Source organism: Oncorhynchus masou, chromosome 29 (genome assembly GCF_036934945.1).
Source record: "Oncorhynchus masou masou isolate Uvic2021 chromosome 29, UVic_Omas_1.1, whole genome shotgun sequence".
NCBI lineage: Eukaryota > Metazoa > Chordata > Actinopteri > Salmoniformes > Salmonidae > Oncorhynchus > Oncorhynchus masou.
The window spans coordinates 80420259-80433647 of NC_088240.1; the positions used below are offsets into that span (position 1 = coordinate 80420259).

The 13389-nt window shown below is 46.9% G+C and overlaps 1 protein-coding gene across 2 annotated transcripts; it reads right to left on the reverse strand.

Annotated features, from left to right (window-relative positions):
• Positions 1–340: 340 nt before the first annotated feature.
• Positions 341–8422, reverse strand: LOC135521336 (protein S100-A1-like). Of its 2 annotated transcripts, none has more exons than XM_064947253.1 (3): positions 8243–8422; positions 994–1155; positions 341–634 (listed from the first exon to the last, which is right to left on the reverse strand). In XM_064947253.1, the coding sequence occupies exons 2-3, from the start codon at positions 1132–1134 to the stop codon at positions 470–472; spliced, it is 306 nt and encodes a 101-aa protein (XP_064803325.1). In that variant the 5' UTR covers positions 1135–1155; positions 8243–8422; the 3' UTR covers positions 341–469. The 2 variants fall into 2 exon arrangements, with proteins under 2 accessions (XP_064803325.1, XP_064803324.1); XM_064947252.1 differs by lacking the exon at positions 8243–8422 and adding an exon at positions 6087–6208.
• Positions 8423–13389: the final 4967 nt, after the last annotated feature.

The window sequence follows — 13389 nt, forward strand, 5'->3', positions numbered from 1 at the left end:
CCTGCCTGCCAACTGTTACCTCTGTCCCTCTCTGGATTATCGACCCCTGCCTGCATTGACCTGTTTTTGCCTGCCTTGTTGCTACAATAATCATTGTTACTTTGACAGTCTGCATCTGGGCCTTACCTTGGTTCTGATAGTAGTGGATATTACATTGAAGATCTGATGTTGTTTCAAAGTAATACATTCAACATATTTATACGATTTGTCTGAAATTTGGTTAACATGATGGTGTAATCCTGTGGTTGGAATTTCACCCTCAAAACAGTTCACGTCAATTACTTTTTGCAAATCCAAAATACAACAGACAGACACACGTAAGACAAATGTGACAAACAGAGAGAGTAGGAAAACCTGTGTTTATTCACAACAGTAAGACTTAGTTATAAAATGACTTATTTGACATATAGAAAAGAAAAATGACATATAGAAAAGCATCCATTTCTGCTTCTCCTTGTTCTGTCCTCCTTCACTTCTTGGCAGCAACCTTCTGGGTGTGGAGCTGGTAGATCTGTTCACAGGCGATGGAGAGGCCCACCACCAGAGAGACAAACTCCTCAAAGTTCACCATCCCATCACCATTCTGGTCCAGATCCTTCATGATCTTGTCTATGGCGGCTGGGTCCTTCTGGGACTGAGAGGGAAGGAGAGATGGAGGAGATGAAGAGAATGAGAAAGAGAGAGATGGGAGGAGGGGAGAGGCGGGGTTAGATTGATTTTGGATTCTCTTTATTCTAATAAAGTGAGAGCGAGAAATCAGAACGAGAGGGAAAGGGCGTGAGATGAGAAAGACAGAGAAAGTGTTGCTGGACAGTGAGATAAAAACAGAGGGAGGGAGGGAGGGAGGGAGGGAGGGAGGGAGGGAGGGAGGGAGGGAGGGAGGGAGGGAGGGAGGGAGGGAGGGGGAGAGAGAGAGAGAGAGAGAGAGTAGGAGAGAGAGGGAGAGAGAGAGAGAGAGAGAGAGAGAGAGAGAGAGAGAGAGATCTGTGGTACCTTCAGGAAGCTGCCCAGTTCTGACTGCATGAGTTCATTCAGCTCCTTCTTGCTCAGTGTGTTACAGTCACCGTCCTTGTTGGCATAGCGATGGAACACCGTGATCAGGGACTGCATGGATCTCTCCAACTGAGACAGCATGGCTGCAGAGAGAAGGATACACTGAGGAGGGGAGCGAGGAAGGGGGAGATGGTAGGGGAGAGAGGGAAGAGGGGGGTGTAAATTACAGTGGCAGATTAAGATTAAGACTAAGATCGAGTCGTACTACACCGGCTCTGACACTCGCGGATGTGGCAGGGCTTATAAACCATTACAGACTACAAAGGGAAGCACAGTGACACGAGCCTACCAGATGAGCTAAACTACTTCTATGCTCGCTTCATGGCAAATAACCCTTAAACATGCATGAGAACACCAGCTGTGTGATCACTCTTTGCAGCCGATGTGAGTAAGACCTTTAAACATGTCAACATTATTTTCTCTGTTGACAGGCTTGTATGTAACATGACCTACCAGATGAGCTAAATGACTTCCATGCAGACTTCGAGGCAAGCAACACTGAAGCATAAATGAGAGCCATCAGCTGTTCCGGACGACTGTGTGATCACAATCTCCGTAGCCGATGTGAGTAAGACCTTTAAACAGGTCAACTTTCGCAAGGCAGATGATAATGGACAACAGGAAAAAGAGGACCGAGCATGCCCCCATTCTCATCGACGGGGCTGTAGTGGAGCAGGTTGAGAGCTTCATGTTCCTTGGTGTCCACTTCACCAACAAACTAACACGGTCCAAGTACACCAAGACAGTAGTGAAGAGGGCACTACAAAACCTATTCCCCCTCAGGAGACTGAAAAGATTTGGCATGGGTCATCAAATCCTCAAAAGTTACTTTAATAACTCTACCTACATGTACATATTACAATTACTAACCGGTGCCTCAGCACATTGACTCTGTACCGGTACCCCCTGCATATAGTCTCCACAGTGACTCTGTACCGGTGCCCCCTGTATATAGTCTCCACATTGACTCTGTACCGGTGCCCCCTGTGTATAGTCTCCACATTGACTCTGTACCGGTGCCCCCTGTATATTGTCTCCACATTGACTCTGTACCAGCACCCCCTGTATATAGTCTCCACATTTACTCTGTACCGGTGCCCCCTGTATGTAGTCTCCACATTGACTCTGTACTGGTGCCCCCTGTATATAGTCTCCACATTGACTCTGTACCAGTTCCCCCCCCTGTATATAGTCTCCACATTGACTCTGTACCAGCACCCCCTGTATATAGTCTCCACATTTACTCCACTCCTTCCGTGGCCTCCAACTGCTCTTAAACACTAGTAAAACCAAATGCATGCTTTTCAACCGATCGCTGCCTGCACCCGCATGCCTGACTAGCATCCCCACCCTGGATGGTTCCGACCTTGAATATGTGGACATCTATAAGTACCTAGGTGTCTGGCTAGACTGTAAACTCTCCTTCCAGACCCATATCAAATATCTCCAATCCAAAGTTAAATCTAGAATTGGCTTCCTATTTCGCAACAAAGCATCCTTCACTCATGCTGCCAAACATACCCTTGTAAAACTGACCATCCTACCAATCCTCGACTTTGGCGATGTCATTTACAAAATAGCCTCCAATACCCTACTCAACAAATTGGATGCAGTCTATCACAGTGCAATCTGTTTTGTCACCAAAGCCCCATATACTACCCACCATTGCGACCTGTACGCTCTCGTTGGCTGGCCCTCGCTTCATACTTGTCGCCAAACCCACTGGCTCCATGTCATCTACAAGACCCTGCTAGGTAAAGTCCCCCCTTATCTCAGCTCGCTGGTCACCATAGCATCTCCCACCTGTAGCACACGCTCCAGCAGGTATATCTCTCTAGTCACCCCCAAAACCAATTCTTTCTTTGGCCGCCTCTCCTTCCAGTTCTCTGCTGCCAATGACTGGAACGAACTACAAAAAGCACTGAAACTGGAAACACTTATCTCCCTCACTAGCTTTAAGCACCAACTGTCAGAGCAGCTCACAGATTACTGCACCTGTACATAGCCCACCTATATTTTAGCCCAAACAACTACCTCTTTCCCTACTGTATTTAATTTATTTATTTTGCTCCTTTGCACCCCATTATTTTTATTTCTACTTTGCACATTCTTCCACTGCAAATCTACCATTACAGTGTTTGACTTGCTATATTGTATTTACTTTGCCACCATGGCCTTTTTTTGCCTTTACCTCCCTTATCTCACCTCATTTGCTCACATCGTATATAGACTTGTTTATACTGTATTATTGACTGTATGTTTGTTTTACTCCATGTGTAACTCTGTGTCGTTGTATGTGTCGAACTGCTTTGCTTTATCTTGGCCAGGTCGCAATTGTAAATGAGAACTTGTTCTCAACTTGCCTACCTGGTTAAATGGGGCGGCAGTGTAGCCTAGTGGTTAGAGCGTTGAACTAGTAACCAGAAGGTTGCGAGTTCAAACCCCCGAGCTGACAAGGTACAAATCTGTCGTTCTGCCCCTGAACAGGCAGTTAACCCACTGTTCCCAGGCCGTCATTGAAAATAAGAATTTGTTGTAAAATAAAGGTAAAAAAATAATAAAAATAAATAAATAAATAAAGGTGAAATAAATGAATAAATAAAAATATAGCCTCCACATTGACTCTGTACCAGTACCCCCTGTATATAGCCTCCACATTGACTCTGTACCGGTACCCCCTGTATATAGCCTCCACATTGACTCTGTACCGGTACCCCCTGTATATAGCCTCCACATTGACTCTGTACCGGTACCCCCTGTATATAGTCTCCACTTTGACTTTGTACCGGTACCCCCTGTATATAGCCTCCACATTGACTCTGTACCGGTGCCCCCTGTATATAGTCTCCACATTGACTCTGTACCGGTACCCCCTGCATATAGTCTCCACATTGACTCTGTACCGGTGCCCCCTGTATATAGTCTCCACATTGACTCTGTACCGGTACCCCCTGTATATAGTCTCCACATTGACTCTGTACTGGTACCCCCTGTATATAGTCTCCACATTGACTCTGTACCGGTACCCCCTGTATATAGTCTCCACATTGACTCTGTACCGGTACCCCCTGTATATAGTCTCCACATTGACTCTGTACTGGTACCCCCTGTATATAGTCTCCACATTGACTCTGTTCCAGTACCCCCTGTATATGGTCTCGCTATTGTTATTTTACTGCCGTTCTTTAATTACTTGTTACTTTTATTTCTTATTCTTATTTTTTTAACTGCATTGTTGGTTAGGGGCTCGTGAGTAAGCATTTCACTGTAAGGTCTACTATACCTGTTGTATTCTGTGCATGTGACTGATAAAAATGGATTTGATTTGATTTGATACATGCTCAGTAACACCCTGATGTGTTTCATCTGTTTCAACTGTCATTGTGCTTGTCTCCACCCCCCTCCAGGTGTCGCCCATCTTCACCGTTTATCTCCTGTGTATTTATACCTGTGTTTTCTGTCTGTCTGCGCCAGTTTATCTTGTTTGTTCAAGTCAACCAGTGTTTTGTGTCTCAGCTCCTGGTTTTTCCACTCAGCTCCTGGTTTACTGACCCCTGCCTACCCTGACCTTGAGCCTGCCTGCCGTCCGGTACTGTTGCCCCAGCTCTGGTTTACTGACCCCTGCCTACCCTGACCCTGAGCCTGCCTGCCGTCCGGTACTGTTGCCCCGGCTCTGGTTTACTGACCCCTGCCTACCCTGACCCTGAGCCTGCCTGCCATCCGGTACTGTTGCCCCAGCTCTGGTTTACTGACCCCTGCCTACCCTGACACTGAGCCTGCCTGCCGTCCGGTACTGTTGCCCCAGCTCTGGTTTACTGACCCCTGCCTACCCTGACACTGAGCCTGCCTGCCGTCCGGTACTGTTGCCCCAGCTCTGGTTTACTGACCCCTGCCTACCCTGACCCTGAGCCTTCCTGGCGTCCGGTACTGTTGCCCCAGCTCTGGTTTACTGACCCCTGCCTACCCTGACCCTGAGCCTGCCTGGCGTCCGGTACTGTTGCCCCAGCTCTGGTTTACTGACCCCTGCCTACCCTGACACTGAGCCTGCCTGCCGTCCGGTACTGTTGCCCCAGCTCTGGTTTACTGACCCCTGCCTGCATTGCCCTGTTTATTGCCTGCCCCTGTTTGCAACATCAAACTATTGTTTATTCAACATGATCTGCATCTGTGTCTTCCCTTCATACCTGATAGATGGCACTAATATGCTGACTAATAGCAAATTATCCCTTCGAAGCAAACAAATTAACAATGCACATTCAGGGAGGATGGGAGTTGGCTTTCTTTGTCTCTGTAAGCACAGTCTGTTACTTAGGGACATTTAAGCTGTCATCTTCTACTCCTTTACACATTCCCTCTACCTCTGACTCCTCCTCTTTCTTTTGGTGCCTCCCACTTTCTATGGGAACATCCAACATCTCCAGCTGTGTAGACTGTCCTTTAACCAAGTTTGGCCTGGGGTAGGCCGTCATTGTATATAAGAATTTGTTCTTAACTGACTTGCCTAGATAAATAGAGGTTAAATAACCTCTGTCATAGCTTGACCATGTGACACATCATCATAAGTGTGAAAGTTTGGGGAGTTGGGATGGAAAGGGGTGTGACAGGAGAGGAAAGGGTTTTGCAACAGTTCAGTGTAAAGAAATCAGGCTGATGATAATTGGTGAGTAATGACTATAAAATGACATGAACCGGTAGAGAAAAACGTTTGTAGTTCTAACAGAGTTCTAAAACAGAAACATTATAGCCTACAAATGAAACATGAAAAGGTTTAGGTATAGATAGACTACATTATGTCTTCATCAGTAAATAGTATGTCCTGTCATCCTGCATAACACACCAGAGAAGAACTGATTTTTGAATCAACGCAAGCGAAGACTAATGAACATTATAGCCTACAAGTTTGCTGGATGAGACAGATCAGTAGCTAGTCACACTTGGAAACAGTTGTTACAGTTGTGTGAGACCTGTTTATTACACTAGATAACCTCCTCTGTTAAACCAAAGACACCAATAGGTGAAGAACGGTTACTTACCAAACAGAGGAGAGATGCTAACAGAACAGGGTGAGGAAGTAGCGTACTGCTGAATATATACCAATGATGCTGAATCTACTGCGCAAGAGCTGTGGGAAAGATTTGATAAAGACAAAGAATTTATAGAGAACAGAACGCCTGCCTAATTGTGAGTGTTTGTAGCCTATAGTGGAGGTGTGTGTGTGTTAGAGGGAAGGAGGGAGGGAGGGAGGGGGTTAGAGTTTAGAATTGTTGTCTTTGAGCCCTCATCTTTGAATTTAACATGATAAAATAGACATGGATCACATAGAATGTTTTTATATCGCATTAACACACTGAGAACTCACTGATCTAATTAACACACCGAGAACTCACTGATCTTATTAGCACACTGAGAACTCACTGATCTAATTAACACAACAAGAACTCAATGATCTAATTAACACACAGAGAACTCACTGATCTAATTAACACACCGAGAACTCACTGATCTAATTAACACACTGAGAACTCACTGATCTAATTAACACACTGAGAACTCACTGATCTAATTAACACACTGAGAACTCACTGATCTAATTAGCACACTGAGAACTCACTGATCTAATTAACACACTGAGAACTCACTGATCTAATTAACACACTGAGAACTCACTGATCTAATTAACACACTGAGAACTCACTGATCTAATTAACACACTGGGAACTCACTGATCTAATTAACACACTGAGAACTCACTGATCTCATTCACACACTGAGAACTCACTGATCTAATTCACACACTGAGAACTCACTGATCTAATTCACACACTGAGAACTCACTGATCTAATTCACACAATATATAGAATGATGCTGAATCTATACCAATGATGCTGAATCTATACCAATGATGCTGAATATTTACCAATGATGGTGAATACATACTAATGATGCTGGATCTATACCAATGATACTGAATATTTACCAATGATGCTGAATCTATACCAATGATGCTGAATCTATACCAATGATGCTGAATATTTACCAATGATGCTGAATATTTACCAATGATGGTGAATACATACTAATGATGCTGGATCTATACCAATGATGCTGAATATTTACCAATGATGCTGAATACATACTAATTATGCTGAAAATGTACCAATGATGCTGAATATATACCAATGGTGCTAAATCTATACCAATTATGCTAAATATATAGAAATGATGCTGAATATATGCTAATGATGCTGAGAATATGCTAATGATTCTGAATATATACCAGTGATGCTGAATATATTCCAAAGATGCTGAACACAGATGTTGAGAGGGGTGACAAGAGTACACACTAGAATGTTTGGAAGAATAGATATATGGATGAAAAAGATGGGATGATGTTTCTTGTATGAAATATCATTTTATTCAGTTACATCTTAATACTCCCCAGAGAGAGAACACATTTAGATCAGTTAGAGATTCACTACTGTTGTTTCCTTCATGGCTCATCTCTCCCACTCTGTCCACCACCTCTATCTCATTGTTACAGTATGGTCTTATCCTCTGTCCACCACTTCTATCTCATTGTTACAGTATGGTCTTATCCTCTGTCCACCACCTCTATCTCATTGTTACAGTATGGTCTTATCCTCTGTCCACCACCTCTATCTCATTGTTACAGTATGGTCTTATCCTCTGTCCACCACCTCTATCTCATTGTTACAGTATGGTCTTATCCTCTGTCCACCACCTCTATCTCATTGACACAGTATGGTCTTATCCTCTGTCCACCACCTCTATCTCATTGTTACAGTATGGTCTTATCCTCTGTCCACCACCTCTATCTCATTGACACAGTATGGTCTTATCCTCTGTCCACCACCTCTATCTCATTGTTACAGTATGGTCTTATCCTCTGTCCACCACCTCTATCTCATTGACACAGTATGGTCTTATCCTCTGTCCACCACCTCTATCTCATTGTTACAGTATGGTCTTATCCTCTGTCCACCACCTCTATCTCATTGACACAGTATGGTCTTATCCTCTGTCCACCACCTCTATCTCATTGTTACAGTATGGTCTTATCCTCTGTGTCACGAATACTGCCCCTCTGGCGTTCGAGGTCGCCAGTCTGCTCATCATCACGTACACCTGTCACCATTGTTAGGTGCACCCACACCTCATTAGACTCACCTGGGCTCCATCACCTCCCTGATTACCTCCCCTATATCTGCCACTCCTCTTGGTATCTTCCCCAGGCGTTATTGTTTCAGTTTCAGTGTTTCATGTCTGTACGCTACTCGTGTTTCTTGTTTTGTTTGTTTGTTATTTATTATTAAAGTCACTCCCTGTACTTGCTTCCCGACACCCAGCGTCCACAAGTTACACTCTGCCTCAGCACACGGTGGCCTACCACTCCCTGTGTGTTATGGAACAGTCAAGCAGATCAGTATCTACTATTTTCTAGAACAGTCAGCTTAGCAACACCATACAGAGAACAGAGAGAGAGAGATGGGAGCATGACTCTCTTGCAGGCTGAAACATGCAGAAAAACAGGAAAAGTCACATCAGCCACTCTGGACTCAACTCCTAATGTTGGCCTTGCATTGGCTTTGAGACGGTCATGAAGCCGTGCATTTAACTGGCACAAACATATAACGATAAAAAGCAACACAATCACCAAAAGGTTGTTCAGTCTCCAAAATGTTGATTAGTAAACTGTAATGCACTATGTACACTTATCAGGAGTTGGCTGTATATTGATCATGTTTGGCACCATCAGTTTAATACATCACAGTAGTCCTCCTGACCAGAAGAAGAAACCTGGGCGTAAGTAAAAGGCAAAGCATGTGTTCTTCTGGATATTCAAAGCTGATGACCTGTTGCTGCCCGTCATTTAGTAGACCATCATGGTAAATAAGAATTTGATCTTAACTGACTTGCCTTGTTAAGTAAAGGTTAAATAAACAAATAATATATAACATTACAGCCAGTCACTGATAGTCATGAGACTCTCCCTCTTCTGGTTCTTGTGTTACATACAGTAGTATAAGTAGCCTTTCCTACAGTCAAATGATTCAAAGCGCCCTCTAGTGGTCTCATGGGTGTAATGTTATTCATATTTTTCATCATTTCATATTTGATCATTAATAAATACAAATTAAAACATAAAGTCAGGTGTTTCTATGTCAAACGATTTTGTTATATTTCAGTCTTCTATGATGTATAAAACGTGTAATATTAGGATGCAACCTCAAAATGGAATATATTTTAACTCTATTTCTGACACAAGCCTATAACCATGTGTGTTAGGTGTATACTTTTGTTTCAAAGTAGATTTGTTTTAGTCTACCAAGAAACAGTCTTGACCCTGATGTATCCCAGTGCAGTAATGGGCTGCCCCTTACCTTCTATTGACCTCTTCTATCTTTCTTTCATTCTGCAAAATACACATTAACTAGCCTACTGTATGTGACTGTTTTACAACACTCAAGTGTTAAAGAACAAGAAACATATGTATTTAAATTCTTACCAAACTATCAGTAAACTCATTAGTAAAGGTATCAAGCATGACAAATGGCATATCAACTTCAAAGTCATTTCAGTGCCTGGGGACATCCTGTGGATTGTGTAAGAGCGTTCATCCCAGCTCCTCTTGGAGTATGTGGAGGTCTGAGGTTCCTCCCCACCCTCCCTGCTTCTCTTACTGGACTGGGACAGCTGGGAGGGGAGGTCCTGACAGATCTCTCTGGATCTCTCCATGTGTCTGTGGTAGGAGGGGAGGTCCTGACAGATCTCTCTGGATCTCTCCATGTGTCTGTGGTAGGAGGGGAGGTCCTGACAGATCTCTCTGGATCTCTCCATGTGTCTGTGGTAGGAGGGGAGGTCCTGATAGATCTCTCTGGATCTCTCCATGTGTCTGTGGTAGGAGGGTGGGTCTGCTGGTTCTCTCTGGATCTCTCCATGTGCCTGTGGCAGGAGGGGTGGGTCTGCTGGTTCTCACTGGATCTCTCCATGTGTCTGTGGTAGGAGGGGTGGGTCTGCTGGTTCTCTCTGGATCTCTCCATGTGTCTGTGGTAGGAGGGGTGGGTCTGCTGGTTCTCTCTGGATCTCTCCATGTGTCTGTGGTAGGAGGGGTGGGTCTGCTGGTTCTCTCTGGATCTCTCCATGTGTCTGTGGTAGGAGGGGTGGGTCTGCTGGTTCTCTCTGGATCTCTCCATGTGTCTGTGGTAGTAGGGGAGGTCCTGACAGATCTCTCTGGATCTCTCCATGTGTCTGTGGTAGGAGGGGTGGGTCTGCTGGTTCTCTCTGGATCTCTCCATGTGTCTGTGGTAGGAGGGGAGGTCCTGACAGATCTCTCTGGATCTCTCCATGTGTCTGTGGTAGGAGGGGAGGTCCTGACAGATCTCTCTGGATCTCTCCATGTGTCTGTGGTAGGAGGGGAGGTCCTGACAGATCTCTCTGGATCTCTCCATGTGTCTGTGGTAGGAGGGGAGGTCCTGACAGATCTCTCTGGATCTCTCCATGTGTCTGTGGTAGGAGGGAAGGTCCTGACAGATCTCTCTGGATCTCTCCATGTGTCTATGGTAGGAGGGAAGGTCCTGACAGATCTCTCTGGATCTCTCCATGTGTCTGTGGTAGGAGGAGAGGTCCTGACAGATCTCTCTGGATCTCTCCATGTGTCTGTGGTAGGAGGGGAGGTCCTGACAGATCTCTCTGGATCTCTCCATGTGTCTGTGGTAGGAGGGGAGGTCCTGATAGATCTCTCTGGATCTCTCCATGTGTCTGTGGTAGGAGGGTGGGTCTGCTGGTTCTCTCTGGATCTCTCCATGTGCCTGTGGCAGGAGGGGTGGGTCTGCTGGTTCTCACTGGATCTCTCCATGTGTCTGTGGTAGGAGGGGTGGGTCTGCTGGTTCTCTCTGGATCTCTCCATGTGTCTGTGGTAGGAGGGGTGGGTCTGCTGGTTCTCTCTGGATCTCTCCATGTGTCTGTGGTAGGAGGGGTGGGTCTGCTGGTTCTCTCTGGATCTCTCCATGTGTCTGTGGTAGGAGGGGTGGGTCTGCTGGTTCTCTCTGGATCTCTCCATGTGTCTGTGGTAGGAGGGTGGGTCTGCTGGTTCTCTCTGGATCTCTCCATGTGCCTGTGGCAGGAGGGGTGGGTCTGCTGGTTCTCACTGGATCTCTCCATGTGTCTGTGGTAGGAGGGGTGGGTCTGCTGGTTCTCTCTGGATCTCTCCATGTGTCTGTGGTAGGAGGGGTGGGTCTGCTGGTTCTCTCTGGATCTCTCCATGTGTCTGTGGTAGGAGGGGTGGGTCTGCTGGTTCTCTCTGGATCTCTCCATGTATCTGTGGTAGTAGGGGAGGTCCTGACAGATCTCTCTGGATCTCTCCATGTGTCTGTGGTAGGAGGGGTGGGTCTGCTGGTTCTCTCTGGATCTCTCCATGTGTCTGTGGCAGGAGGGGAGGTCCTGACAGATCTCTCTGGATCTCTCCATGTGTCTGTGGTAGGAGGGGAGGTCCTGACAGATCTCTCTGGATCTCTCCATGTGTCTGTGGTAGGAGGGGAGGTCCTGACAGATCTCTCTGGATCTCTCCATGTGTCTGTGGTAGGAGGGGAGGTCCTGACAGATCTCTCTGGATCTCTCCATGTGTCTGTGATAGGAGGGGAGGTCCTGACAGATCTCTCTGGATCTCTCCATGTGTCTGTGGTAGGAGGGGAGGTCCTGACAGATCTCTCTGGATCTCTCCATGTGTCTGTGGTAGGAGGGGAGGTCCTGACAGATCTCCCTGGATCTCTCCATGTATCTGTGGTAGGAGGGAAGGTCCTGACAGATCTCTCTGGATCTCTCCATGTGTCTGTGGTAGGAGGGAAGGTCCTGACAGATCTCTCTGGATCTCTCCATGTGTCTGTGGTAGGAGGAGAGGTCCTGACAGATCTCTCTGGATCTCTCCATGTGTCTGTGGTAGGAGGGGAGGTCCTGACAGATCTCTCTGGATCTCTCCATGTGTCTGTGGTAGGAGGGGAGGTCCTGATAGATCTCTCTGGATCTCTCCATGTGCCTGTGGCAGGAGGGGTGGGTCTGCTGGTTCTCACTGGATCTCTCCATGTGTCTGTGGTAGGAGGGGTGGGTCTGCTGGTTCTCTCTGGATCTCTCCATGTGTCTGTGGTAGGAGGGGTGGGTCTGCTGGTTCTCTCTGGATCTCTCCATGTGTCTGTGGTAGGAGGGGTGGGTCTGCTGGTTCTCTCTGGATCTCTCCATGTGTCTGTGGTAGGAGGGGTGGGTCTGCTGGTTCTCTCTGGATCTCTCCATGTGTCTTTAGTAGGGGAGGTCCTGACAGATCTCTCTGGATCTCTCCATGTGTCTGTGGTAGGAGGGGTGGGTCTGCTGGTTCTCTCTGGATCTCTCCATGTGTCTGTGGTAGTAGGGGAGGTCCTGACAGATCTCTCTGGATCTCTCCATGTGTCTGTGGTTGGAGGGGTGGGTCTGCTGGTTCTCTCTGGATCTCTCCATGTGTCTGTGGTAGTAGGGGTGGGTCTGCTGGTTCTCACTGGATCTCTCCATGTGTCTGTGGTTGGAGGGGTGGGTCTGCTGGTTCTCTCTGGATCTCTCCATGTGTCTGTGGTAGTAGGGGTGGGTCTGCTGGTTCTCACTGGATCTCTCCATGTGTCTGTGTTTGGAGGGGTGGGTCTGCTGGTTCTCTCTGGATCTCTCCATGTGTCTGTGGTAGTAGGGGTGGGTCTGCTGGTTCTCACTGGATCTCTCCATGTGTCTGTGGTAGGAGGGGTGGGTCTGCTGGTTCTCACTGGATCTCTCCATGTGTCTGTGGTAGTAGGGGTGGGTCTGCTGGTTCTCACTGGATCTCTCCATGTGTCTGTGGTTGGAGGGGTGGGTCTGCTGGTTCTCTCTGGATCTCTCCATGTGTCTGTGGTAGTAGGGGTGGGTCTGCTGGTTCTCACTGGATCTCTCCATGTGTCTGTGGTAGGAGGGGTGGGTCTGCTGGTTCTCACTGGATCTCTCCATGTGTCTGTGGTTGGAGGGGTGGGTCTGCTGGTTCTCTCTGGATCTCTCCATGTGTCTGTGGTTGGAGGGGTGGGTCTGCTGGTTCTCACTGGATCTCTCCATGTGTCTGTGGTAGGAGGGGTGGGTCTGCTGGTTCTCACTGGATCTCTCCATGTGTCTGTGGTAGGAGGGGTGGGTCTGCTGGTTCTCACTGGATCTCTCCATGTGTCTGTGGTAGGAGGGGTGGGTCTGCTGGTTCTCACTGGATCTCTCCATGTGTCTGTGGTTGGAGGGGTGGGTCTGCTGGTTCTCACTGGATCTCTCCATGTGTCTGTGGTAGG

Coding starts and splice junctions, on each gene's coding strand:
- LOC135521336 (XM_064947253.1), bottom strand. CDS start 1,134: ATGCTGTCTCAGTTGGAGAGATCCATGCAGTCCCTGATCACGGTGTTC. Junction 635..993: donor AACTGGGCAGCTTCCTGAAG/GTACCACAGATC, acceptor CTTCCCTCTCAG/TCCCAGAAGGACCCAGCCGC.